Here is a 25101-nt window from a genome sequence, read left to right on the forward strand (position 1 = left end):
GAGACAAAAAAAAAAAAAACATAATACACATTGAGAGCACACGGTTAACACCCCCACTTGCTCTCACATTGTTAACAGAGTAGAACGCATCATTTTCCAAAAATCAATGCATCAAACTTCATCAACTTATACTTGGTTACAGGCTTTGTCAACACATCTGCTATCATCTCATTAGTGGGACAATACACTAATGTAATGTCACCATTATTTACAGAAGACCTAATAAAATGGTACTTGATGTCTACATGTTTGCATCTTTGCCTGCTCACGGGATTTTTCGCTAAGGCGATTGTACCTTGATTATCTTCATATACCTTAGGTTGCGAGTACTGACATGTATCAAGATTTTCCAACAGTTGTTTAAGATAGAGACACTCCTGTATGGTTGTGGCTAGGGCTATATACTCTGCCTCACAGGTGGACAGTGCGACAGTTGGCTGTTTCTTTGTTTTCCATGAAACCAAAGCACCACATTCAGTTAGACTTACACAATAGCCTGTTGTACTACGTCTGTCATTACTAGCCGCCCAGTCTGCATCACTGTATGCTCTTATTCCCAGTGTCTCATTACATTTTCTGTAACACAGTTCTTTGTCAAGTGTACCTTTAAGATACCTCAATACATGTTTAACTGTGGACCATTGCTCAACAGTTGGCTCTGTGAAATATTGTGACAGTTTGCTTACAACAAAACTTATATCAGCTCTAGTACAGATGGACAAATAAATGAGGCTTCCCACTGCCTCTCTATATTTTTTCACATCAATCATCTTTTCGGCATCATTAGTGTAGTCAAGTTTTTGTTCACAAGGAGTCGATCTAGGTTTGCAATCCTGCATGTTAAACCTTTGCAATATTTTTGTCACATATTTTGCTTGTGACATTCTCACACAGTTGTCACTCTGGTTAAAATCAACACCTAAAAAATGCCTTAATTTGCCCAAGTCTTTCATTTGGAATCTTTCAGTAAGCATGTCCTTCACACGTCTAAGAACATTTTCATCACTTGCCACAATCAACAAATCATCAACCCATATTACAATGATCACTTTTTCATTGGCTGTTTCCCATGTATACACACAATAGTCAGCTTGATTCTGCACAAAGTGATTTTTGGTCAAGTACTCATGTAGTACCTTGTTCCAGTTTCTGCCCGATTGTTTTAACCCATACAATGACCTTTCCAATTTACAAACCAATTTTTCATTTGTACCAGATTTTACTTCATAACCCTCTGGCTGTTCCATGTAAATTTCGTTGTCTATTGGTGCGTTCAGGTAGGCAGTTTTTACATCCATATGGTGCAAAATCAAATTTTCTTGTACTGCTTTTTGTATTATCACACGGATACTTGTCAAGTTAGCCGTAGGGGAAAAAGTATCTTCATAATCGACACCTCTCTTCTGACTGTATCCTTTGGCTACATAACGTGCTTTGCACTTTTCAGATCCATCTATGTTATTCTTAATCGCATAAACCCATCTACCCCCCACTGCTTTCTTACCTTCAGGCAAACTACTTAGGGTAAATGTGTGGTTTTCTCTAAGTGACTGCATCTCCTCATCCATTGCAGTGACCCACTCTTTTGATCTGTCCGAAGTTACAGCTTCTGTGAAAGTTACAGGTATATTACATGTCACTCTATAACAGTAATCTATGTTGATCTGCACCTGATCAGTTTCCTCATCAGATACCTGTTGAGAAACATAGTCATGGAGATAGTCTGGCTTCTTCCTCACTCTAGAAGGGTATCTTGGAGACTCAGGCATAGCTTCAACTGTTTGGGTCTGAGGAATACTACTCAGTTCCTCCTCTTTGACTGAAACCTGGTCACTTGCTAGACTTGAATTTACATCCTGCCTAGTTCTATTGGCTTTCTGCTTCAGAACATTATCATCATCATCAACAATGTTAGTCTGAGTCTGTTGCTCAACACGGGTTTTAGAAAGAAACTTAACTAACCTGTGCTTTTGTACTTTCCTGCTGTCAGGGAAATAGACAATGTATGCTGGACTGCTTTTATCATAACCAATAAAAACACCCTTTTCACTTCTTGGATCCAGCTTTCTTTTATCTTGTTTATAAACAAAACACTCTGAACCAAACTTTTGCATCCTGGCAAGATTGGGCCGTCTCCCTGTTAGCATCTGAACTGGTGTATGTTTGGTGCGTCTGTTAAAGCACCTGTTCCTGATTATGGCTGCGGTCTGCACTGCATAAGGCCATAAATCTTTAGGTAACTCACTCTCTATTAGCATGCACCGTGCCATGTCAAAAAGTGTACGCCAATTTCGCTCTGCCGTACCATTTTGGTGGGGAGAATATGGCGCAGAAGTCTCGTGTCTAATACCATTCTTAACCAACAGGATTTTGTATTGCTTTGCAGTAAACTCAGTGCCACTGTCTGATCGAAGACGCTGAATTTTACCATATGGGGCCATATCAGCAAGAAACCTCTCCGTTGCTTGTAGTGTGTCACTTTTACTTTTAAGACTATATACAAACACGGCACTGGTAAAATCATCAGTGAATGACAAAACATATTTATACCCCTCTCTGGACTCTGGGTGAATTGGACCGGCCAAATCTGTGTGCACTAGCTCTAGAGGCCTTTTAGCTCTTACATCAGGCTTTCTGTTTCTGGTTTGTGTAAACTTGCCTCGGGTGCACACTTCACAAGTTATAGGTTTGTTTGTTGAACCTTCAATTTTCATACCATCAACAACACCTTCTAATCTCTGCACATCATCAAAATTACAGTGTCCCAGTATCTCATGCCATGTTTTTAAATCATAACATCCATTCACTTGGTCATCACATCCATCAGGTACTGTATGCAAATAATATAATCTATCATGTAAATGAATGGGAAATTTTGTACCGTCTTTGTGCACCAGAATGTCCTCATCTTTCCTGAACGTCACGCTTGCTCCACTGGAAGCCGCTGCTTGCACCGAAAATATGTCCTGTGGGTATGAGGGAATGTACAGCGCCCGTCTCAGCATTGTTTTTAGGTGGCGTCCGCGAATGTCCACCAAGCATACCTCAGCATCACCTCTGCGCTCTGCTACTCCCTTACACCTTGTGCCGTCAGCTAGCTCCATGTAATGAGTCCCTGCCTGGAACTCATCATCGAACCTCTTGAACTTGGAGATGTCGGTGACGATATGCGAGGTTGCCCCGCAGTCGACCATCAGGCCCCTCACGTCGACACCCTGGTTGCTTGGCTGGGATCCTGCCGCTCCATCGGTCACCCTGAAAACATACTCGTCGGTCGCTTCCTCGGTGACCCTGCATGTTGCGTCCTGGCGCCGTCTCCTCCTGCAGGTTACGTCACGATGAGTATTACTCTTGCAGTGGCTGCACCACAGTTTGCGCCGGCAAGCGCGGGCAATGTGTCCCTTCAGACCGCATCTGTAGCACACCACATCCGCTGCAGCCCGTTCAGTTGAGTCAGCACTGGTGGGTCCCGCAGGCCACTGTTTTGTCCGCACAGCCATTACATTATCCTCTGCAGCTGGAGCACGCATCTTTTCGATGTCCTCGTAGCTCCGAAGTTTTGTTTTAAATTCAGCAAACGTTATCCTGTCATCCGATTGCGTTATATGGATGGCGAACTGTTTAAAAGTCTCAGGAAGCCCCTTTAGAACCATAGCCACCAGCAGTCCGTCACTCAAAGTCTCTCCAGCATTTCGTAAAGCCGTGATAGCAGTTTCAGCACGAATAACATATTCAGTCACACTCTCGCTGCTTGATTTTTGAAGCAAGGTTAGCTCAGTATACAGGCTTATTACTCGTGGCTTTCCTTTACCTGCATAGTAGTCTCTCAAAATCTTTAACGCTGCGCGCCCATCGTCGGCTGCTTCTTGCATTACAAGCGACAAACTTTTATCGTCCAAGAACTGGATTAACTCTGCATATGCCTCGGCATTTGAAGCCGCTTCTTCCGGTGTCTCCACACCCGCTGATTCCGTAGTAATTATCTCTTTCAGGCCTTGCAGCCGGAGGTGGCCCAAAAACTTAACCTCCCAAAGTTCATAATTCTTTTCATCCCCATCGAACAGTAGCCGCGACCAGCGACCGCTATGTTCCGTTTTTCTGGCATTAGGCCTACTCATGGCTCTACTTAGACAAACGCTTGACTTCTTGACTTTCTGGGCCCATAACCTGTTCACAGAGTAAACGCAACAACGTATCTGACTTGCAACACACACACAGCAGCAGCTGTGCTCACTCAAGGTGATTTTTATTAATTAAACAACCAATCACAAATATACACACTCTCATTACTCATCACGTGACATTTCATTCAACTCAATCAACTCAGACATAAATATCAATCAATAAAGAGACAAAAAAAAAACAGGGGGGGGAGTGGGTGTGGTATGGCACGGCAGGGGAGAGGGGAGGAGGGGAAACTGTCATCGTCAGTGGCCCATGCATATCGACTGTCACTAAAAATCAGTGGTAAAACGTGAGGAAATGCTAGATTTTTTTATAGCTGGCAAAGCTAAAGTCTAATGAAATACACTGACACCTTATTTTTGTCCTTTCAAAAGTAACTGAATGCCCTGCTACTGTACATATAGGCCTATTAGCCTACAGTAATTATAATTGTATTTAAAACATATAAATGTATATGTATATGTATAATTATGTCATTATAAAATATATATTTGTTTATATACACACTATAAATGCATATATTTGAAAATAATAAATTTTCCGCTTAAAAAAAAAAAGCCTAGATCTAAGCGCCTCCTAAACCCACATAATAAAGATGGACAGTGACATAGAAATTTTCACAAATTAAGCATACGTTCCATACAATTGAGGTATTATCGAAATATCTAAATTTTAATAAAGAGTGATTATTTAACAAAAGGCATGTAAAACGGTCAGGGTTACATTTTAGACACACACACACACACACACACACACACAGCTCTGAAGCGATAGAAAAGCAGAAGTGGATCTTCTGGCGAGCAAGATGACGCTGCAGGTCAGGAGCTAAGACAGCATATGCTTCCCGAAACTCACGCTCACCTCCATAAAAGTTAGTCCCTTGATCTGACCATAACTGGATTGGGGAGCTTCTCATTGCGATGATCCTCCCCAACGCTTCTCGATACGTCTTCCAATTTTTATCAGGAAAGGACCAAAGCAATCCATGCCACATGAATAGAAGGCAGGCTTGTAAAGCTGGAGACGGGCAGAGGGTAGATGAGACATCTGAGGCACCAAAGGTTGGGCTCTCCACCGACAACATTCCGGACAGGTACACTGAAACCGGCGAACAGCTTCACGGCCTTGCAGGATCCAATAACACCTCCTTATTTTAGCAAACAGCCGTCCTGATCCAGGATGATGACTCTGAGACCACAGGCCGATAGGAAGTGGCTGCATCGTACAAATACAGGTTACCTAACTGTCTAGCTAAGGCTACATCAGACTCAAGCCAAGGCGGCGGAGGAAGATCAGGGAAAGGACCACCATCAACTCCAGGAGTTGACACACAAGGTTGCACTGAAGGATTAGACCATCGCGGCTGCACTGGGGATGGCGGTTGGCCTCTGGCTTGGCTAAGGTCTGCTATAAGGGTCTGCGCTGCTAGGACTAACTCTCGAGGCTGCACGCTCTTGGTGCAGGTGCTGTAGCTCGCTGAAGTGGGCAGAAGCAACTGAATAAGCCGCTGAAGGCGAGGAATGGAGTCGCTGAGGGCACACAGCAGGCTGAGTAAGCTGATGTCTATCTGACAGGATCTGCGAGCCATCCGAAAGGACACGGTCACCACTAGGAGGTGTAACACCTGGCTGAAAGGACAGGGACCAGGCTCTGACTGGCACCTCCGTAGGTCTGGGTCTACCCCGGGGAAACTGCACTTCATACTGCTCTAGGTAGGCTGGAGAACGAGTAAGTTGCTTAGGGCAAACTCCAATTACAATCTCCTCATCAGAGTCCATCATATCAGAAAGGAACACTCATCCGGCCCGAAGTACCATAATGTTTGGGAGACTTTGACTGTCTGAATCTGATTTGTAATTAGATGAGTGAACCCCTCTGGGTGCCTGTCAGAGCACAGTTTAATATAAGGATGAGGAGACAGTTGAGCAGGTTTAGATAATGTATTGATAAAAGAACAAGCCGCAGAGATACAGGTATGTCACAGGTAGATATCAATTACAGGCAGTAGAGGCATTAGTCTGGAAAACAAGAAATACCATAAAGGATAGTGAATAACAAAAATAGCTGGGCATATAAACAATAATAAACATTCATTGGTACATAAAGGCAGCCAAAGCACACGAAATCCTCATCAGTAACAATTCACCATGACATATACAATCCAATAAAGGAAAATAAGGTATCACATTGTACATTATAGACCATAAGCAATCATCTAACATGATAAACATCACTCTATATATGGATAACACAGAACATCAGATTGTAATTGCTCGTTTGGTATAAACAGCTCAAAATATTGAAGTCACATCCCAAAGGAATCATAAAAAAAAAAACTAAAACAGTGATGTACATCTCAATAAAGAAGAAATAATCACATATGGAGCAATGTCATTAAGCTAGATTAACAGAAACAACAGCTGAGGGCATGTCTGGCCATGCGTGTGTGATGCAGTTATAAATTACTAAATACCAATCTCTATAAACAAAAACATAAGGCAAACATGCGTACTTGTAGGTCAATGACTAACACCTCAAGGCAACTTCTGCAGCAAATATCACAGATAACAAGAATAAATGACCTTTCAGCAATTGTCGCAACATAACAGTTCAGCAGGTGACAGCAGCTTCACTCGAGAAAGTGCTCAGTCCGAAAACGATGCACTGTCAGGATAAAAGTCCTCTCTTAAAGGAGCCTTTACAAGAAGTCTCATGAGACTTTAATAATTTTATAAATACAATTACAATGCTAACTTTTAAAAAATAAAATCAATGGGCAAATGCAATGGCATATACAATGTGGATATATGACACTCAAAACTGCTAAAATACAAATATTTTACTCAAATTATTGAAGTCTTTGAAAACACAAAAGCAGAATTATTATCTGATGCAGATTATCTCAACATGGCCAAATATTGGCTGATTAATTGATCTGATAAATATATATTGAGCTACCATTGTAAAATTATTATCACTTGCATGATCTTTACATGAAAAACAAAACAAAACTCTTTGCTTTCATTTAGTTTCACTCTGAACATTTACTGTCATCATTGTTGGTTCTGCAGAAGCACCTCTTTCATATTTCATCTGGAATCCAGAAGGGTTGTTGCCTTTTGAACCTCTTTACGCAAAAGACTGCCATCACGATGATGATGAAGGAACAGCCTACAACAGCACCAGTGACGATAAGGGCTGTAGATCCATGACCTGTTTAATATGATTTATAATAAAATTAAGAATATTCAGTAATCTCTTTAGATGCAGTCAAATGCTGTCAGAACACTGTTACTGTCACAGACTTCACAATATATTTCTGCTGCTGTTAGATTTTGTACACATATCTAAATGTACTCTATACAGAAACATACAATTCAAACAACTATATAGCATCTTTCTGTGTTGTGTAAGTAACCTGAAATCATACTCCGTAAAAAATAAATAAAATAAAAAAATAATAGAAAGTAATATCTTTCTTACCAGGATCTTCAGTGCCAGGTTCTGGTTTACGGGGCTCTGTGAACAGATATTAAACCAATGTTAGTAGATGGAAAATAAATGCAATTGCAATAATTTATTGAATTTTAAACAACAGCACAGCGTACACTGCAGGAATATGAAAGTTTACACCAGTTTAATACATCAATAGAAATCTAATTTGTCACTTTACACATCAAAAGTGAAGTTGAAGTGTGTCGCTTGATTATATACAGTAATGCGAATAACAAAAACAGCAGCAAGTTGTTTTATAGCTATATAATGACTATTTAACAGCTTCTTGTATTCTGTTACTAACCAATTTGTATTCAATAATAAATAATTATAATACAATGTAATATATTTCTTACCAGGATCTTCAGTGTCAGGTTTACTGGGCTCTGTGAACAGATATTAAACCAATGTTAGTAGATGGAAAATAAATGCAATTGCAAACATTTATTGAATTTTAAACATCAGCACAGCATACACTGGAGAAATCTGAAAGTTTACATCGGTTTAATACATCAATAGAAATCTAATTTGTCACTTTACACATCAAAAGTAAAGTTGAAGTATGTCGCTTGATTATATACAGTAATGCGTATAACAAAAACAGCAGCAAGTTGTTTTATAGCTATATAATGACTATTTAACAGCTTCTTGTATTCTGTTACTAACCAATTTGCATTCAATAATAAATAATTATAATACAATGTGTCGTGGAAATTTTAAACTGTATATTAAACTAACCATGTTTCTAACATCTAACCTTAACATCTAACATGGGAACAGGATGTTGTCACAGTGTCTGGTTTGTGTATCCCTGGTGTCCATTAGAGGTCCTCTTCCCCACGGTGTCATCATATTCATGAACTACATTCCCCACAATCCTTGTCTGTACCAATCACTGTTCATTGCACTCAGCTGTTCCCCGTCATCATTGTACCCAGCTGTTCCCTGTTATTCATTGTTAGTTCTTTGTTATATATGCCCTGCCTGTCTAGTGTTTGTTATGGATTCCTTGTCTATTATCACACCACTTCTGAGTTCTGCTTTGTTGTCTGTTTTGTATTGTTTTATGTTTTGGATTGCTTCTTTGGTTTTGACCCCTGCCTGGACTGGTTATGATTTGGATTACCCTTTAATAAAACCTACTGCAATTGGATCTCCCTGTTTCCCGTGTGTGGATCGTGACAGAAGGAATCCGTCACTACAAGATCCAGCAGTATGGATTTTCACGGGTTTTCCTCAACCACGAGGTCAGAGAGGAGGCAGCAGAGGGGGAATTCAAGAGTTGAAGAGGTTCCCCCTCGTATGAACATTTTTCAGTGCCTGGCGTTATGGACCCGCCAGACTGAGGAGGCTGTGGTGGTCAAGTCCCCTGAGCAGCCTTCCACCTGGGACAGAGAGTCTTTTAGGGGAACCCGTCTGGTCAAGTTTAGGGGAACTCGTGGAGGACGCAGGGGAGGAGATACTAGAGGTGAGCACTGACAGCATTCTCCATTTCGGTCATTCTCTGACCATGGGCCGGTGATGTTCAGCCCCGAGCGTCCTTCACCGCTGGTTCCGGTGGTCCCTGTTCCGGTGGTCCCGAGTCCGGTGGTCCCAATTCCGGTGGTCCTGAAACGGAGGAGGAGAAGGAAGACTCCCTCCGCGACTGTTCCGGTGGTCCCTGTTCCGGTGGTCCCTGTTCTGGTGGTCCCTGTTCCCGTGCAGCCCGCTGTCATCCCTGAGATCGTTCCCGTGCAGCCCGCTATCATCCCTGAGATCGTCTCGGAACTGCCCACCATCAGTCCGGCCACAGCCAAGAGGGCGGTTTTCTTCTTTTATACAGTGGCGGTACTGCATGCGTGGAGGAGGCACAGGACGTCTGCCGGTCCAGAGACTGTTCACGTCACGTCTGCCGGTCCAGAGACTGTTCACGTCACGTCTGCCGGTCCAGAGACTGTTCACGTCACGTCTGCCGGTCCAGAGACTGTTCACGTCACGTCTGCCGGTCCAGAGACTGTTCACGTCACGTCTGCCGGTCCAGAGACTGTTCCGGTTCCTAAGCCGGTTCCTGTTCCTGAGCCGGTACCTGTTCCTGTTCCTGTTCCTGAGCCGGTACCTGTTCCATGGCCGCCCGAAGGGTCGTCTCCGCCCTGGCCGCCCGAAGGGTCGTCTCCGCCCTGGACGCCCGATGGACTGTCGTCTCCGCCATGGCCGCCCGATGGACTGTCGTCTCCGCCATGGCCGCCCGAGGGAAAGTCTCCGCCCTGGTCGACTGTCGCCTGCTTCGCCCTGGCCGCCCGAAGGGTCGTCTCCGCCCTGGACGCCCGATGGACTGTCGTCTCTGCCCTGGCCGCCTGATGGGTCGTCTGTTTTGCCCTGGCCATCGGCTAAGCCGTCACCCCCTGTTCTTGTTCCCCTTCATGGACCTGGCCCTCCATCCCTCCCCCTGATCCTCCACCGTTCCACCTCCCGCCTGGACTCTTGTTTTGTCTGTTGTTACGTCTTGGAGCGTCTGGTAGCCGCTCCGTAGAGGGGGGGGTTATGTCACAGTGTCTGGTTTGTGTATCCCTGGTGTCCATTAGAGGTCCTCTTCCCCACGGTGTCATCCTATTCATGAACTACATTCCCCACAATCCTTGTCTGTACCAATCACTGTTCATTGCACTCAGCTGTTCCCCGTCATCATTGTACCCAGCTGTTCCCTGTTATTCATTGTTAGTTCTTTGTTATATATGCCCTGCCTGTCTAGTGTTTGTTACGGATTCCTTGTCTATTATTACACCACTTCCGAGTTCTGCTTTGTTGTCTGTTTTGTATTGTTTTATGTTTTGTATTGCTTCTTTGGTTTTGACCCCTGCCTGGACTGGTTATGATTTGGATTACCCTTTAATAAAACCTACTGCAATTGGATCTCCCTGTTTCCCGTGTGTGGATCGTGACAGATGTACTGTACGAAACCAATGGAAAACTTGTGTCTTTGACTGTGTGCGTATTTATATGTAAAAATAACAAAGTTTGGGAAATTAAACTAGACAGTCTGTTAGAATCTTGTGATTAACGAATGAAGTCATCATTAAAACAAAGTTTGCTTGTGCCAGTGACAGGAAAAGGGTAGGGGCTTTTGAACCAATCATATTGAAGGTGACATGTTAGTCTTATTTGTTTACTCGATTCTATAAAAAACTATTGTATATGTGTTTTACGGTGGGATTTCTCAATGGAATTTGTCTGAGATCCTCCGGCCTTGATTCTTCTTGGGAGAGTTTCTCTGAGAACTGCTCGAAGACTCTCCCGGCCATTATTAAAGCATTTGGAGGACATTTGCTGATGTCTGTCTGTTAATTTATGCTGCGCAGCAGGTCAGTTTAGGGAAGCAAGTAAGTTAGAGTAAGAAACTCGGCCAGTTGTCGACTGAAGACGCAAGAGTATAAAGGTTATTAAGTGTCGATTTGTAGACGCTCTGTGTCGATGAGTAGACGCAACAGTTTTATTCTAAATAGTCAGGGTTTAGGGAAAAAATCCACTACAAATGTAATATATTTCTTACCAGGATCTTCAGTGTCAGGTTCTGGTTTACTGGTCTCTGTTAACAGATTTTAAACCACTGTTAGTAGATTGAAAATAAATGTACAGTTGCAAACATTTATTGAATTATAAACAACAGTATTACTGTACCCGTTATGTTCACAGTGAATGTATATAGTATCCCTCCACACACAGTAAAGATAATGAAACTGAATTTTTCCATCATTGCTGTAGTTGAACTGAAGCTGCATGTGAAGCTGTTTCTCTGTTCACAGGAGTCAGGATAAAACCCTTCTCTACAGATTGCGGAGTCAGTATATTTCTCAGAGTTTTGAAACCTATAGAATGTAATGCAGCATCCAGACATCTTCTGAGAGATGCTGCAGTGGAAAGTTACTTCTTCACCCACAGTTCCAGTCACATTCTCACATCTTACACTGATGTAATCTGAAAAAAAGTCAACAGTTTAATACATCAACAGAAAACTACAACCCCATTTCCAGAAAAGTTGGGACATTTTATTTAATGCAATACAATAAAGAATCTGTGATTTGTTAAAGGTATAGCGGAGGATTTTCCCGAATTTTAGAAAAGAACCGCCCTCTCCACTTTTTAAAAAAATGCACATGCGCAACACTCTACCTGCTCCCGAAAGGGAACGCCTAGCATCGCTAATCATAGCTTACATTAACTTTTAGTAGCAGTGATTTTAAATGGATTTCTCCAAATAGCATGCCAAACTTTACCTGTCGAGTAGAAACTTCGCGACTGAGGCATCAGTGGGAAGCCCAACCTGTGCTTTTAGCGCACACCAGCGTGTGAAATATTCTCCCAAAAACACTGGTCTTGTTTCTTTCTTCAGAGGCCTTTCTCTTCTTGTCATACAATTCGTAGACACTTTTTCTCTTGCGACCCTCAAACATTTTGAAAAAACCCGGTGAGAATGGCGAGCTTCAATGAATGGCTGAAACCATAGCTCACCACACATATACACCTGAAAGTGCGCATGCGCAGAAAGGACGAGCACGTACGACGGCCTTATGTAAACATATCACCAGAATGATTGACAATTAGGAGGACCAATAGTCTTGATGATCCACCCGGAAAAAGAAAATCCTCCACTATACCTTTAATTATCTTTAACCTTTATTTAACTGACAAAAGCAACAAGAAAGTATTTCCAACTTTTTTACTGATCAACTTAATTGTATTTTGTAAAGATAAACACATTTGGATTTTGATGGCTGCTACACACTTCAAATAAGTTAGGACAGAGGTATCAATCAATCAATCAAATTTTATTTGTAGAGCGCCTTACAACAGCCAGAAGGTGCACAAGGCGCTTTCCAGTAAAAACATCAATAGACAACATACAATATATAAAAACATAAATGTTCATAAAAATAGCAGTTGAATCGGAAGCTACGTGTTAAAAGCTTGTCTGAATAGATGTGTTTTCAACTGTGATTTGAAAACACAACACGGTAGTGCTTCGTAGGTGTGCTGGAAGTGCGTTCCACAGCTTTGGGCCCTGGACGGAAAATGACCGGCCTCCAAACTTTTTATATTTGAACTTGGGAATGACAAGAGAGGTGTGTTCAGAGGAGCGCAGAGTTCTGGCTGGTTGGTAGACCGTTACTAATTCGGCGAGGTAGGCTGGGGCCAGACCATTGATGGCCTTAAACACAAACAGCAGGATCTTATACGCCACCCTAAACCGCACCGGGAGCCAGTGGAGCGAGCGGAGGACTGGGGTGATGTGTGAGCGTTTGGAGGTGTTGCAGAGAAGGCGTTTTGTACCAGTTGAAGCCGATTGAGGAGTGATTGATTAAGTCCAGTGTAGAGGGCATTGCAGTAGTCTATCCTCGAGCTGATGAAGGCATGAATGGCTTTTTCAAGGTCAGCTCTTGACAAGAATGGTTTTACCTTACTGAGGAGCCTTAGCTGGTAAAAGCTCGCCCTCACAACTGCACTAATCTGTTTGTCATACTGCAAACTTTTGTCAAAAATAACACCCAGGTTACGTACAGTGGGTGCAAACTGAGGTGTTAGAGGACCAAAACTGAAAGAACTGCTGGGTGAATCCGGGCTGAACAGGATGTACTCAGTCTTTCCTTCATTCAGATGAAGGAAAGTCTGCGAAAGCCACTGTTTGATGTCCTGAAGGCAGTTATGGAGAGGGTCCAGCGCAGAACGATTGCTCAGAATCACAGGAAGGTAGATCTGGAGGTCGTCTGCATAGAAATGAAATTGAACGTTGTGATTGGAGATGAGTTGACCAAGTGGCAGCATATAAAGTGAAAACAGAATAGGACCGAGAATGGATCCTTGAGGCACACCGGATGACAGGGGGACAGCTGAGGAGGAAAAGTCATTAAGCATTACTGAAAAAGTTCTGTTAGTGAGATATGAAGAGAACCAATTGAGCACCGCGCCATGCAGACCGATAGCATGTTGAAGACGGGAGATAATGATGGCATGATCCACGGTGTCAAATGCAGCGGTCAGGTCCAGTAACACCAAAACCACAGAGCTTTTACTGTCCAGGGCTCCAAGAATGTCATTATTGACCCTCAGTAACGCTGATTCGGTGCTATGTCTAGACCTGAAACCGGACTGAAATTTATCAGAAATGATGTGCAGTTGGAGGTGAGACTGCAGCTGGGACAAAACAAGCTTCTCCATCAACTTAGACAGAAGGGACAGGTGAGATATTGGGCGGAAGTTGGACAGTATGGAGGGATCAAGGTTGGGTTTCTTGAGCAGCGGTCTGACAATGGCGTGTTTTAGAGCAGTGGGAACAGTTCCCAAACTAAGACAGCTGTTTATGAAGGAGACAAGGAAGGGACCTATGGTGTCAATAGCCTCCTTCAAAATCCTGGCAGGAACTTTTTTGAGGTCCGCAAGAGTAACTGCCTCAAAGTTCTCCAGCACACATTGTGCCGCTCGGGAGGACATGGCAACAGCAGGGGCTTGTGTAATGGTTTGCCTAACAGACAAAACCTTGTCCAAAAAGTATTGTTTGAATGCATTACATGTATTTTCAGATACATCATTCAAAGCAACAAACACTGGATTTATGACAGAATTAATAGTACTGAACAGGATTCCAGGGCGGTGACTGTTGCTGTTGATGAGATTGGAAAGATACTGTCCTTTAGATTCCTAACTGCTCTCTGATAGGTGGCAAGACTGTCTCTAAACATCTCCAGTGACACCTGCAGTCTATCCTTCTTCCAACTAAATACTTGAAATCGTTTAAGTTGTGGGCCCTGAATCTATAATCTATGGAAGTTTAACGTTTTGAATGGAATTATGGAAATAAATAAACTTTTCCATGATATTAAAATTTTTTGGAAAGGGTCTGTATACATAATGTATATTACAGCGCAACTTTATTTTACTTCAGAATTCTATATCTCAGTTGTAGATACGAAAATGATTTCCGGACTATACTATATATCTGTTCCTCACATTTCGCACCGCAAAACATTCATGAGTTATGACAGCTGTTATCTTGTCCATGCTGGCAAATAATCATGACCATCCACATGAATTATAGAAATAATGTTAATAGCACAGCCATTCAAAACCGGGGTCTACCACCATGTGCATAGTAAAATGATCACCGAAAATCATTTTGGGTGGGAATTAATGTAAACACAGATATCGGATTCCAGTCCTGGTCAAAAGATTGGATCTGTGCATTAAGACTTGCTCCTTTTATACCCAATCAAGATACCCTCACCTATTGCCAATTCACCTGCTTATTGTGAAACTGTTTAGAAACAGCCAATTTGGATATTATATAATCTTTTAACTTTTATTTTGCTTGTCTCAACTTTTTTGGAGTGTGTTGCAGCCATCCAAATCAAAATGTGTTTATCTTTACAGAATACAACTCATTTGGTCAGAAAAAACATTGGAAATATTTTTTTTGTACTTCAGTCAGTTAAATAAAGGTTTAAGAAAATTTACAAATCACAGATTCTTTATTTTATTGCACTTTATAAAATGTCCCAACTTTTCTGGGAACGGGGTTATAATTAGTCAAGAAATGACATGTAAATGACTTTGATATTAGCATCACCAAACAGAAATGCGAAAATAGCAACAGGTTCTGCAAACACTCTCTTTCTGAGACTCTTCATCTACCATATGACTCTGGGTCACATACTACAGTCCATGTTATATGCATAATACAGCATGAATTACCTTAGAGAAAGTAAATTCTTTAGAATGTATTCTCTTACCATAATCAGCTCGACAGGCAGCTGTGCAAGTCCAAACCAGAATGAACATCAGCACAACATTACTAACACCCATGGCTGAGCTTCTGCAAAAACCACATGACAAACATTTAGATCTGAAGTGAACCTGCAATTGTGTTCCAACTAGCTATATAAAGGAGAATTTGTCCTGTGTGTTGACAACCAAAAACAAAAAGTCTGCCATGATTTGAACATAGTGTATAAATGAATATATATAAAGGATATTATTTTCCTGTTGAAAGAGTTATTGCTCACCTCTGGTCTGTGTGTCTTCAGCGTGTGACTCTCACTCCGACTCTCTACACTGTCCTACAAAGGCAAAAGACCTTAACTCGCTAGAGTGTGGAACTGAGAAAAATGACTTTAAAGATTTTTAGTTGTCCCGTTTTAGTAATGAAAATTATCTACATAAAAAAAATCTTGAGCTCAAACTTGACTTTTGACCACTATTTTAAAGTTACTGTACTCTGCCTTTGTATTGTCAGCAAAAAGTGAGAAGTCATGCCAAGGCAAAAGGCAGTAACTTCCACATTATCAATATTTGGTTGCTGATAACCATTAACAAAATCATTATAGTAACACCTGTATAAAATCTAGTGATCATGGCACTTAGTTTGTATGATTTAAAATAACTTATTATATCCATCTACTTATTGCTATCCTGTGCTTTGGTTGCATTCTGATGGATTTATTAATACATTTGACATGACAAAATACCTCCATAGATTTATTAGTCCAGATTGACCGTGTTTAGGGCGGTGCTGAAGGCGCCGGCGTAGTTTTGGCACTCTGCCAGCTAGATGCATGAGTGTTTCAACCAGGTCCGGTACCCGAACTGGGTGAGGCGGGGCTTTAGTTCTTTGTTGTATTCATCTGCATCCTTCGCGATCGATATCGCACGTTTGTCGATGGAGTGGGTTCAGACCATTCTGTTCTGCCTTGGTTTCTCATGGGCTTTTGGAAGTTAAAAACAACGGAATTGGTTCAAGATACTTATCCACATGACAAAGGAGGTCTTGAATGTGCCAAAAATATAAATAACAAATTTTCGACCAAAAAACGAAGTTACGGTCTTTTGCCTTTGCACGGCAGCGGAGGATCTAATCTTTCACAAAATTAGCCTACTCTTTGCTCTCAGAACACAGACAGCCATTAATTTCGCAGTATTTTAGCCAGTAGTCGGTGCTGTCACTCACTGACTTGCAGATCTCCCCTTCAAGACATAAAGGTGAAGACAGCTGGCATTTCAAGACTTCAAATCCTCCAAGTGAATAGCCTACTACCTATCATAATCGTTGGTTATTATTACTCGGTTTTAATAACTTGGACTTAATTGCTCTACTCTTCAATGTTATAATAGTGTAATGTGTGTTGTGTTTTGGGATATTGTCTTGGCAACTAATTAATGAGACTGATTGAGAAACGAGAACCACCTGGGCGGGAGCTGTGTATTGAGAGACTGGGGGTGGAAAAAGGTTTAAAGGGTAACTAAACCCCTGGTCAGAGCCTGACTCCACCCACTGGCAATATTTGAAAAATGCTGGAAAAGTAGGCAGAGCCCAGTGGAGAGGGGGCGTGTATCTGTGACGTATCTCTCTTTAGGCAAGGGCGTGGTTAACTGGTACTCTCTGACGTCAGAGGGTACCACAACTTCCAATAGGAAAATTCAACTGCAGTAGCCACTGTTCAACCTGAAGAGGGCAGCACTCAGACGTTTTTACACCATATTTTGTAAAATTAAAACACTTTAAACACAAATGTCAAAAAAACTACTTGAATCAATGAACAGCACTAATAAAGCCCCATTCTTACAGATCATTAACTAAAAAAAGTTGGTTTAGGGTTTAGTTACCCTTTAAATGGAGCGCAAGAGACGATGGACGAGGGCTCGGTTCCGGTTACATTGTGGACAACAAGACGTGGCTTTTTAAGTTTGTTTCTGTTTTTAATCTAAACTGATGTATTAAATATAAAGTTGTGCTTCGTAATAAGAGAGGGTGATAGTACGGGTTGGTGGAACTGAAACTGGGAAGGTTTAGGGAACAGCCATAGGTACCATTTTGCACATGCATGAGGTTGAGAAGTGCACTATCTGTAATTGATTCTGGGGTTTGTCACCAATGAAGTGAGTTAGTTCACGTAGCGCTCTGTGTAGTTCTACGGCTTTCCAGGTTGTGTTTAGCCTGTCCTTGTAGTCCCCTCTGTTAATAAAACTGCATATTTTGATTGAAGTTGTGGTGGTGTGTTGTCTTCTGGTGCCAGACCATACTGGCTAAAATAAGTAAAGGTGGTGGCAGCAGCCTATTAAGAAAAACAGATATTGCAATAGTAATATGCATGACTGCCATTCAAAGAGTCAAGGCTTTGTTGTTGTTTCCCTTTACTATTGCACAAATGAACAAACAACAGGGAGATTTTTCTTCTTTGTAAGGCATTAAACTCAATGGGGGAAACCTTATCCACCAATAAAGAAGCTGTCAATCTCTCCCCCATCAAAGTTAAACAGGTTTTTAAAAAATTGCAACACATGCAGTCGTTAAACCATGTGTCAAAGAATGAATGCATGCAGTTTGTCTAATATTTTCCATCATTACAAACAATACAAGACACAACTGTTGTGCCTCGAGCGAGGTACTTCCATAAGGGAGACTCTCACAGTAAACATGCATTTGAAATGGCTATGGAATCATTGTTTTGTAATATATTCGCTGTGGGACGATTGTGACCTGGGCATGGATTTGTCTAAACTCTCTCTGAAGGGAGGTCATGTTATCCATGGTTAACCCTTAAACCTGTCATAGTTAACAAATATGCATTGTAAAACTCTAATATAATACTATATTTAGTATTAAAAATAATACTTTTGATAAGCCTACTACTTTATATGCATGGTATCACCAGAACATTGTATCCAAATGCAGCCCGAAGGGGAACTTCACCAAAAACCTTCCTCCTACCTTATTCCCTTCTGGAGTTACTGATTGTCAAATAAGAAAGATAGGCCTATGTAAAATTATAATAATGTTATATATATATATATATATATATATATATATATATATATATATATATATAAAAAATTGTAATTTTTTTTTATTAGCATTTTCTTAGCATGAGAATGACCAAATGTAATGAATTTATTTTCTAAAAAAAAAATCTATCAAACGATACATACCTTTTGGCTCTCCTTGCTGTAGTTTTTGAGATATGAGTCTTTACTGTTTTTGTATGTCACTCAGAAAAAAAAAGGGTTTAAGGGGTTAATCCATTCCCTGATCAGCAGTGCTAATTACTTCTGTCTGTCTCCTCATCTTAATCCATTCGGTTCTCCAGCACTGAGATCAAACCTTCAGCTTCACTCGACAGAGAATCAGTTCAAGCATTAAACCCTGACAAACACTGCGAGTATGATCATGATCATCTGGTGGTCTTTTGCAGCTCCTCTGCTGATATAAGGAGGCAATGGCACACTCTCCACAGAATAACAAAATAAGAGTCCTTTTTTTAATTCTGTCCATGTGAATCAATATACACTTGTTAATCGGAACTTCATAAGGAAAATCCGAATAACTTAGAAAAAACTTATCAGCTATGTATATACTTTGTGTGTATCACATCAACACCCTGAAAATGACCTCTAGAACCCCCTTTTAAAAAAGTTGACTATTTAAAAAAAAAATTTGCTGTAACATGTGAAAGTCAAGTAAAGCATCATAACTGTCAGAAATGAACAAAATCTGATTTAATTGACCTAGTGCTGTTTTGATACTTAAAACAGTCGAGAACATCACGCGGGAATTTTGGTGCATTTCATTATAGTTTATTTATTTATGTATTCTCTAGTCTCTAGTTAAAAAGAGAGGCTGTACAAAGTAAACACGCTCCTTACAGAACTTTTTACAAGCGAATCACATACTGTATGAAAGACCAGGAGTAAAGTGAAAGAATAAAGAAACTTCAAAGAAAAAAAGTTGTTGTTCCTTCACTTTCAGTCTATAACAGTGGTCTTCATTATTTTTTTCATGAGAGCCACACTGATAGGACAAAGTCAGTAGGAGAGCCAATTTTACCGCAAAGTATCAAAAGTTACATCCAGTCATAAATACCATGTCTGCTTATCAATCTGTCATCCCTGAACATACAATATGCATTGCAATAAATACAAAAGGGTGTGGGAAAAAACATTCTTCGTGATTTAGGCCTACCAGTTAAATTTGTATCTGAGACAAGATGATTTCCCTTCATGACAAAAAAAAAAGCAGGATTTCCAGAATATATTCATCCCAGAATATGACCTTAAGTTATGTTTTCTACATTAGCCCATCGTGTATCTAACCATCCCGATTGATGAATCTGAATGTATTGTGGTTTGTATGAACGCTAAACACGGGTTGATGTGCGTGTTTATATCCCCTGGCTTTCACACAGCGCGATGATCCCGGGAAATTGCCAGAACGCCTTCTGTGCAGTAACGTGCGGTGAAATCTTGTCATGGGTAGGCTGTGACCTTATCAATGTGGCATATATGTTCATATATTCATTCAGTTAATGTAGCAACCCAAGTTCATATCAGGCATCATCACATCGCTGCCTGCATACAGCAAAGTCAGTCATATGTGAGGCTAATGCACAATCAAATCTAATAATCAAATTAATGGACACATCTATCTTATGACTTATACAACAAACAAATGTTTTGTGCGGGACACAGTAAGAGAGGGAGGCAGCGCGATTTCACGCAATTCTGACTTTATATCTCGCAATTCTGAGAAATAATGACAGAATTGCGAGATGTAAACTCGCAATTGTGAGATAAAAAGTCGCAATTATCTTTTAAAATGTTTTATTCTGTGGCGGAAACAAGCTTCCATACCTCCTGGCCTCTTCCTCCCATCCGTCCTCCCTGACGCGTACCGTTACGGTAGGGCCGGCCCAGCTATCGGTAGGCGCCGGCGGTGCCGCGGTAGCCTACCTGAGAAAACGTTTTGGAAAAGACGGGCTATGGACCCAACCAACTCTATAGGAGGGGAGGGGAGAACTCCCTCACATGGTACAACCCATGCAGAGGCTGCGCGCTGCGGTGTCAGAATGCGGAATGTGTGTAGCTTAATGTAACTAACGTGACAAATGTGAAAAAAATAAATAAATCTACCCCTAAACCTACCCATCTCCACCCCTTAATCCCTAAACCCACCCCTAAACCTACCAATCTCCACCCCTTATATCTGGATCCAACTCCGCCCCCCGGATCTCGTGTACTGCATTGAGGTGCTACTGGGATTACCCACCTCGGGCCTGTTGACAGCCAACGCTAGGCGCCGCTAGATGCTAAGTATCGGGAAGCGCGGATTGAGTGAGAGCAAGTGGATCACGTGACATGAAGCAAGCTCGATCTCTGCCTCAATGTTGATAATTCAAGACAGCATGAGAACTGACTGCGCATGCGCAAATCTACGTAAACTACGTTCTATGGACCAAAGAGGCACTGCTAACCTCTGCCTCAATGGCCATGGCCTTGAATTTCCTGCATGAAACAATGGTTTTAGGAGCAAACAATGGCAAAATGAGTATATTATATGTGTATTCCTGAAAAATTTTGTTACAAAAATTAATATTTGGAATAAAATAAATGCAATTAATAATGTGGTGAATTAATAAAGCTCTTGGAATTAATAAATGTAATGTCAACATTTCCTTTGGTGAGGCACTGCCTACCCTGCCTACCCTGACCGCACGTCCCTGCTTCTGTGTGAACGCAAACACGACCCGGGATTGATGCCGGGATTTGACCCGGGTTCGTTTGATTTTGGTTCATTCACACTGCCAGTGATTTTCCGGAATCAGAGAGTGTATGGAGTGAAAACAGTCTCAAAACCTTCCACAAATGCACGCGAGAGATCCACGTGCGCGCAGCAATCCACAAATGCACGCGAGAGATCCACATGTGCGCGCACCAATCCACAAATGCACGCGAGAGATCCACACACGCAAATCAATCCACAAATGCGCGAGAGATCCACACACGCAAATCAATCCACAAATGCGCGAGAGATCCATACAAATCAATCCACAAATGCACGCGAGAGATTCGCTCTCTCACACACACACAGCGATCCAAGAATGCACGCGAGAGATCCACACACACACACAGCGATCCACACACATGGCAATCATGCATTATTGTCCTTACTCGCATTGCTTTGCTCACAACACAATCCACAAGTTTGCTTTATCTGTACCTGTAATTTCAGAGTCTTTTGTATTGGTGTTCTGCCTTAAGAATGCCCCTGAATATGCGCTTTTGTATCTGTGGAATCTTTTGAGACTGTCGTTCCGCGGCCCTGATTCACAAATGCACACAAGCCTATCTGTCCCCATTACCTGCAAATATGCTATATGCTGTCTTCCTCCAGAGGGCGCTAACCGGCCTTCGAGCTGAATCTCCCAAAGGGCTGGATTCATTTCAGAATCAGAATCAGAATCAGAAAGAGCTTTATTGCCAAGTGTGCTTGCACCCACAAGGAATTTTTCTTGGTACTGAAGCTTCCAGTGCACATATACAAATACAAATACAACAAGAAACATAGTAATACAAATTCTAAGAATAAAATATATTTAAAAAATAAATAAAAAATAAAATAGTATAAAAAGTAAAAAAAAAAAAAGGGGTCACAGTTGGGTTTAGTCTGAATAAACATTTACAGATTATGAACATATTTACAGTATTTTGAGAAGTATGAATAACATAAATATAAATATCACCTGAGTTAGAGAATATTACACTAGACAGTGGGAGTCTAGTGCATGTTACAGATTATGAACATATTTACAGTATTTTGAGTAGTATGAATAATATAAATATAAATATCACCTGAGTTAAGAGAATATTGCACTAGACAGTGGGAGTATTGCACTTACAGGCATATGCCTTGGGGGGCATGTTAAGTGTTCAGAAGGGAAATGGCCTGTGGAAAGAAACTGTTCCTGTGCCTGGATGTTCTTGTGGCCAGTGATCTGTGTCGCCGTCCTGACGGTAACAGTTCAAACAGGGGGTGTCCAGGGTGAGTGGAGTCTGTGATGATTTTACCTGCTCTCTTCCTCACTCTGGAAGAGTACAGGTCCTGGAGGGTTGGCAGGGGGGCACCAATAATCCTCTCTGCTGTCCGGACTGTCCGTTGTAGTCTCCTGATGTCCGATTTGGTAGCTGAACCAAACCAGACAGTGATGGAAGTGCTTAAAACAGACTCAATGACGGCTGAGTAGAACTGGATCAGCAGCTCCTGTGGCAGATTGAACTTCTTCAGCTGGCGAAGGAAGTACAGTCTCTGCTGGGCCTTTTTCACAATGGAGTCAATGTGATTTGCCCACTTCAGGTCCTGAGAGATGGTAGAGCCCAGGAACCTGAATGACTCCACTGCTTCCACAGTGCTGTTCATGATGGTGAGAGGGGGGAGTGCTGGGGATTTTCTCCTGAAATCCACAATCATCTCCACTGTTTTGAGCGTGTTCAGCTCAAGGTTGTTATAGCTGCACCAGACAGCCAGCTGTTCAACCCCCAGTCTGTAAGCAGACTCGTCACCATTTTGGATGAGACCGATGACGGTGGTGTCGTCTGCAAATTTCAGGAGCTTGACAGAGGGGTCTTTAGAAGTGCAGTCATTAGTGTACAGGGAGAAGAGCAGTGGGGAGAGAACGCACCCTTGGGGGGCGCCAGTGCTGATGGTGAGGGTCCTGGATGTGAGCTTCCCCAGTCTCACTCGCTGCTGCCGGTCTGTCAGGAAGCTGGAGATCCACTGACAGATTGAGGATGGCATGGAGAGCTGAGTCAGTTTGGCTGTGAGAAGATCAGGGATGATGGTATTGAAGGCCGAACTGAAGTCCACAAATAAGATCCGTGCATAAGTCCCAGGTCTGTCAAGATGTTGCAGGATATAGTGCAGTCCCATGTTGACTGCATCATCCACAGACCTGTTTGCTCTGTAAGCAAACTGAAAGGGATCCAGAAGGGGTCCAGTGATGTCCTTCAGATAGGCCAACACCAGTCTTTCAAACGACTTCATGACCACAGACGTGAGAGCGACAGGTCTGTAGTCATTAAGTCCAGTGATTTTAGGTTTTTTGGGAACCGGAATGATAGTGGAACGTTTGAAGCAGCAGGGAACTTCACACTGCTCCAATGATCTGTTGAAGATCTGCGTGAAGACTGGGGCCAGTTGGTCAGCGCAGGCTTTTAGACAAGCAGATGAGATGCCGTCTGGGCCTGAAGCTTTCCTAGTCTTCTGTTTTTTGAAGACTCGGCTCACGTCCTCCACACAGACCTTAAGCTCAGGTTGGATGGCAGAAGGGGGGAGGAGAGGGGTTGCAGGAGGTGATGGTGGATGTGTGAAGTGCACATCAGAGCGGGTGTGAGGTGTGAGTCTGGGCTTCTCAAACCTGCAATAGAATGCATTGAGAGTGTCAGCCAGTTGTTGATTCTCCACAGATCGGGGGGATGGTGATTTGTAGTTGGTGATGTTCCTCAGGCCTCTCCAGACTGATGCCGGGTCGTTGGCTGAAAACTGGTTTTTCAGCTTTTCAGAGTAGCTTCTTTTAGCAACTCTGATCTCCTTTGTCAGTCTGTTTCTGGCCTGGTTATACAAGATTTTATCCCCACTTCTGTAAGCATCCTCTTTGGCATGACGAAGCTGTTTGAGTTTCCCAGTAAACCATGGTTTATCATTAGTGAATGATAAGAATGTCCTGGTAGGAATGCATGTATCCTCACAGAAACTGATATATGATGTTACAGTATCTGTGAGCTCATCCAGATCGGTGGCTGCAGCTTCAAAAACAGTCCAATCAGTGCAATCGAAGCAGGCCTGTAGATCCTGCTCTGCTTCGTTGGTCCATCTTTTTACAGTCCTTATTACAGGTTTAGCTGATTTCAGTTTCTGCCTGTAGGTCGGTATAAGATGAACCAAACAATGATCAGAGAGCCCCAAAGCTGCCCGTGGGACGGAGTGATACGCATTCTTTATCGTGGTGTAACAGTGGTCCAATATATTACTGTCTCTGGTAGGACATGTAACATGCTGTCTGTATTTTGGCAGTTCACGGGAGAGATTTGCTTTGTTAAAATCCCCAAGAATGATTAAAAGAGAGTCTGGGTACCTTTGTTCCATTTCAGCTATATGTTCAGCCAGCTGTTGTATCGCCGCGCTCACACACATTTCGTTTTCTGACTTGGCGAGACAACTGAAGTCTAAACATTTTTCACTAAATATCATTTCCCGCCATGCGAGCCACAAATTAAAGCTGGGCGAGCCGCGCAATGAGCAACACTAATCTATAACAACATCAGTTTAATCTGATAATCATATTGGTCAAAGACAAATATTTAATCTCAGTCGGACACGCCCTCTGCTGGCAGGAGAATGCATTGCAACAGCTGGGTAACATGGGGCAAGATGATTTTATCCTGACAATAGATGCCACAAAATCTCATCTCAACACTTTTAATGAATGGCCATGATATTTTCAATTTCGTCATTTCATCTGAATATTAACATTTGTGACATTTAGTCAGCTGAAACAAAGTTAAGGATAATTGATCTAATTTTGTGTCTCAGGATAATGGTGATCTATGACACTGTTGTGTTGAATATCA

The 25101-nt window shown here is 42.0% G+C and overlaps 1 protein-coding gene and 1 long non-coding RNA gene across 14 annotated transcripts in view; one reads left to right on the plus strand and one right to left on the minus strand.

Moving 5' to 3' along the window:
• The window catches only part of LOC309485233, a 176122-nt gene that overhangs the window by 64893 nt on the left and 86128 nt on the right, over positions 1 to 25101 (plus strand). The gene's annotated exons all lie outside the window — the stretch shown is intronic.
• The window catches only part of LOC309485214 (uncharacterized protein), a 75059-nt gene continuing 56069 nt past the window's right edge, over positions 6112 to 25101 (minus strand). Inside the window, exons 1-9 of one of the 13 annotated variants that reach the window (XM_082151984.1) lie at positions 18631 to 19022; positions 17512 to 17756; positions 16173 to 16409; positions 15438 to 15520; positions 11335 to 11631; positions 11207 to 11242; positions 8037 to 8066; positions 7669 to 7704; positions 6112 to 7398 (exon numbers count right to left, since the gene is read on the minus strand). In XM_082151984.1, the coding sequence (XP_082008110.1) occupies positions 7268 to 7398; positions 7669 to 7704; positions 8037 to 8066; positions 11207 to 11242; positions 11335 to 11631; positions 15438 to 15520; positions 16173 to 16261 (702 nt within the window). In that variant the 5' untranslated portion in view covers positions 16262 to 16409; positions 17512 to 17756; positions 18631 to 19022 and the 3' untranslated portion in view covers positions 6112 to 7267. The other 12 variants (XM_082151988.1, XM_082151987.1, XM_082151985.1 and 9 more) reach the window with 12 other exon arrangements.

The sequence above is a fragment of the Leuciscus leuciscus genome (assembly GCF_965113295.1).
Source record: "Leuciscus leuciscus genome assembly, chromosome: 21".
Taxonomy (NCBI): domain Eukaryota; kingdom Metazoa; phylum Chordata; class Actinopteri; order Cypriniformes; family Leuciscidae; genus Leuciscus; species Leuciscus leuciscus.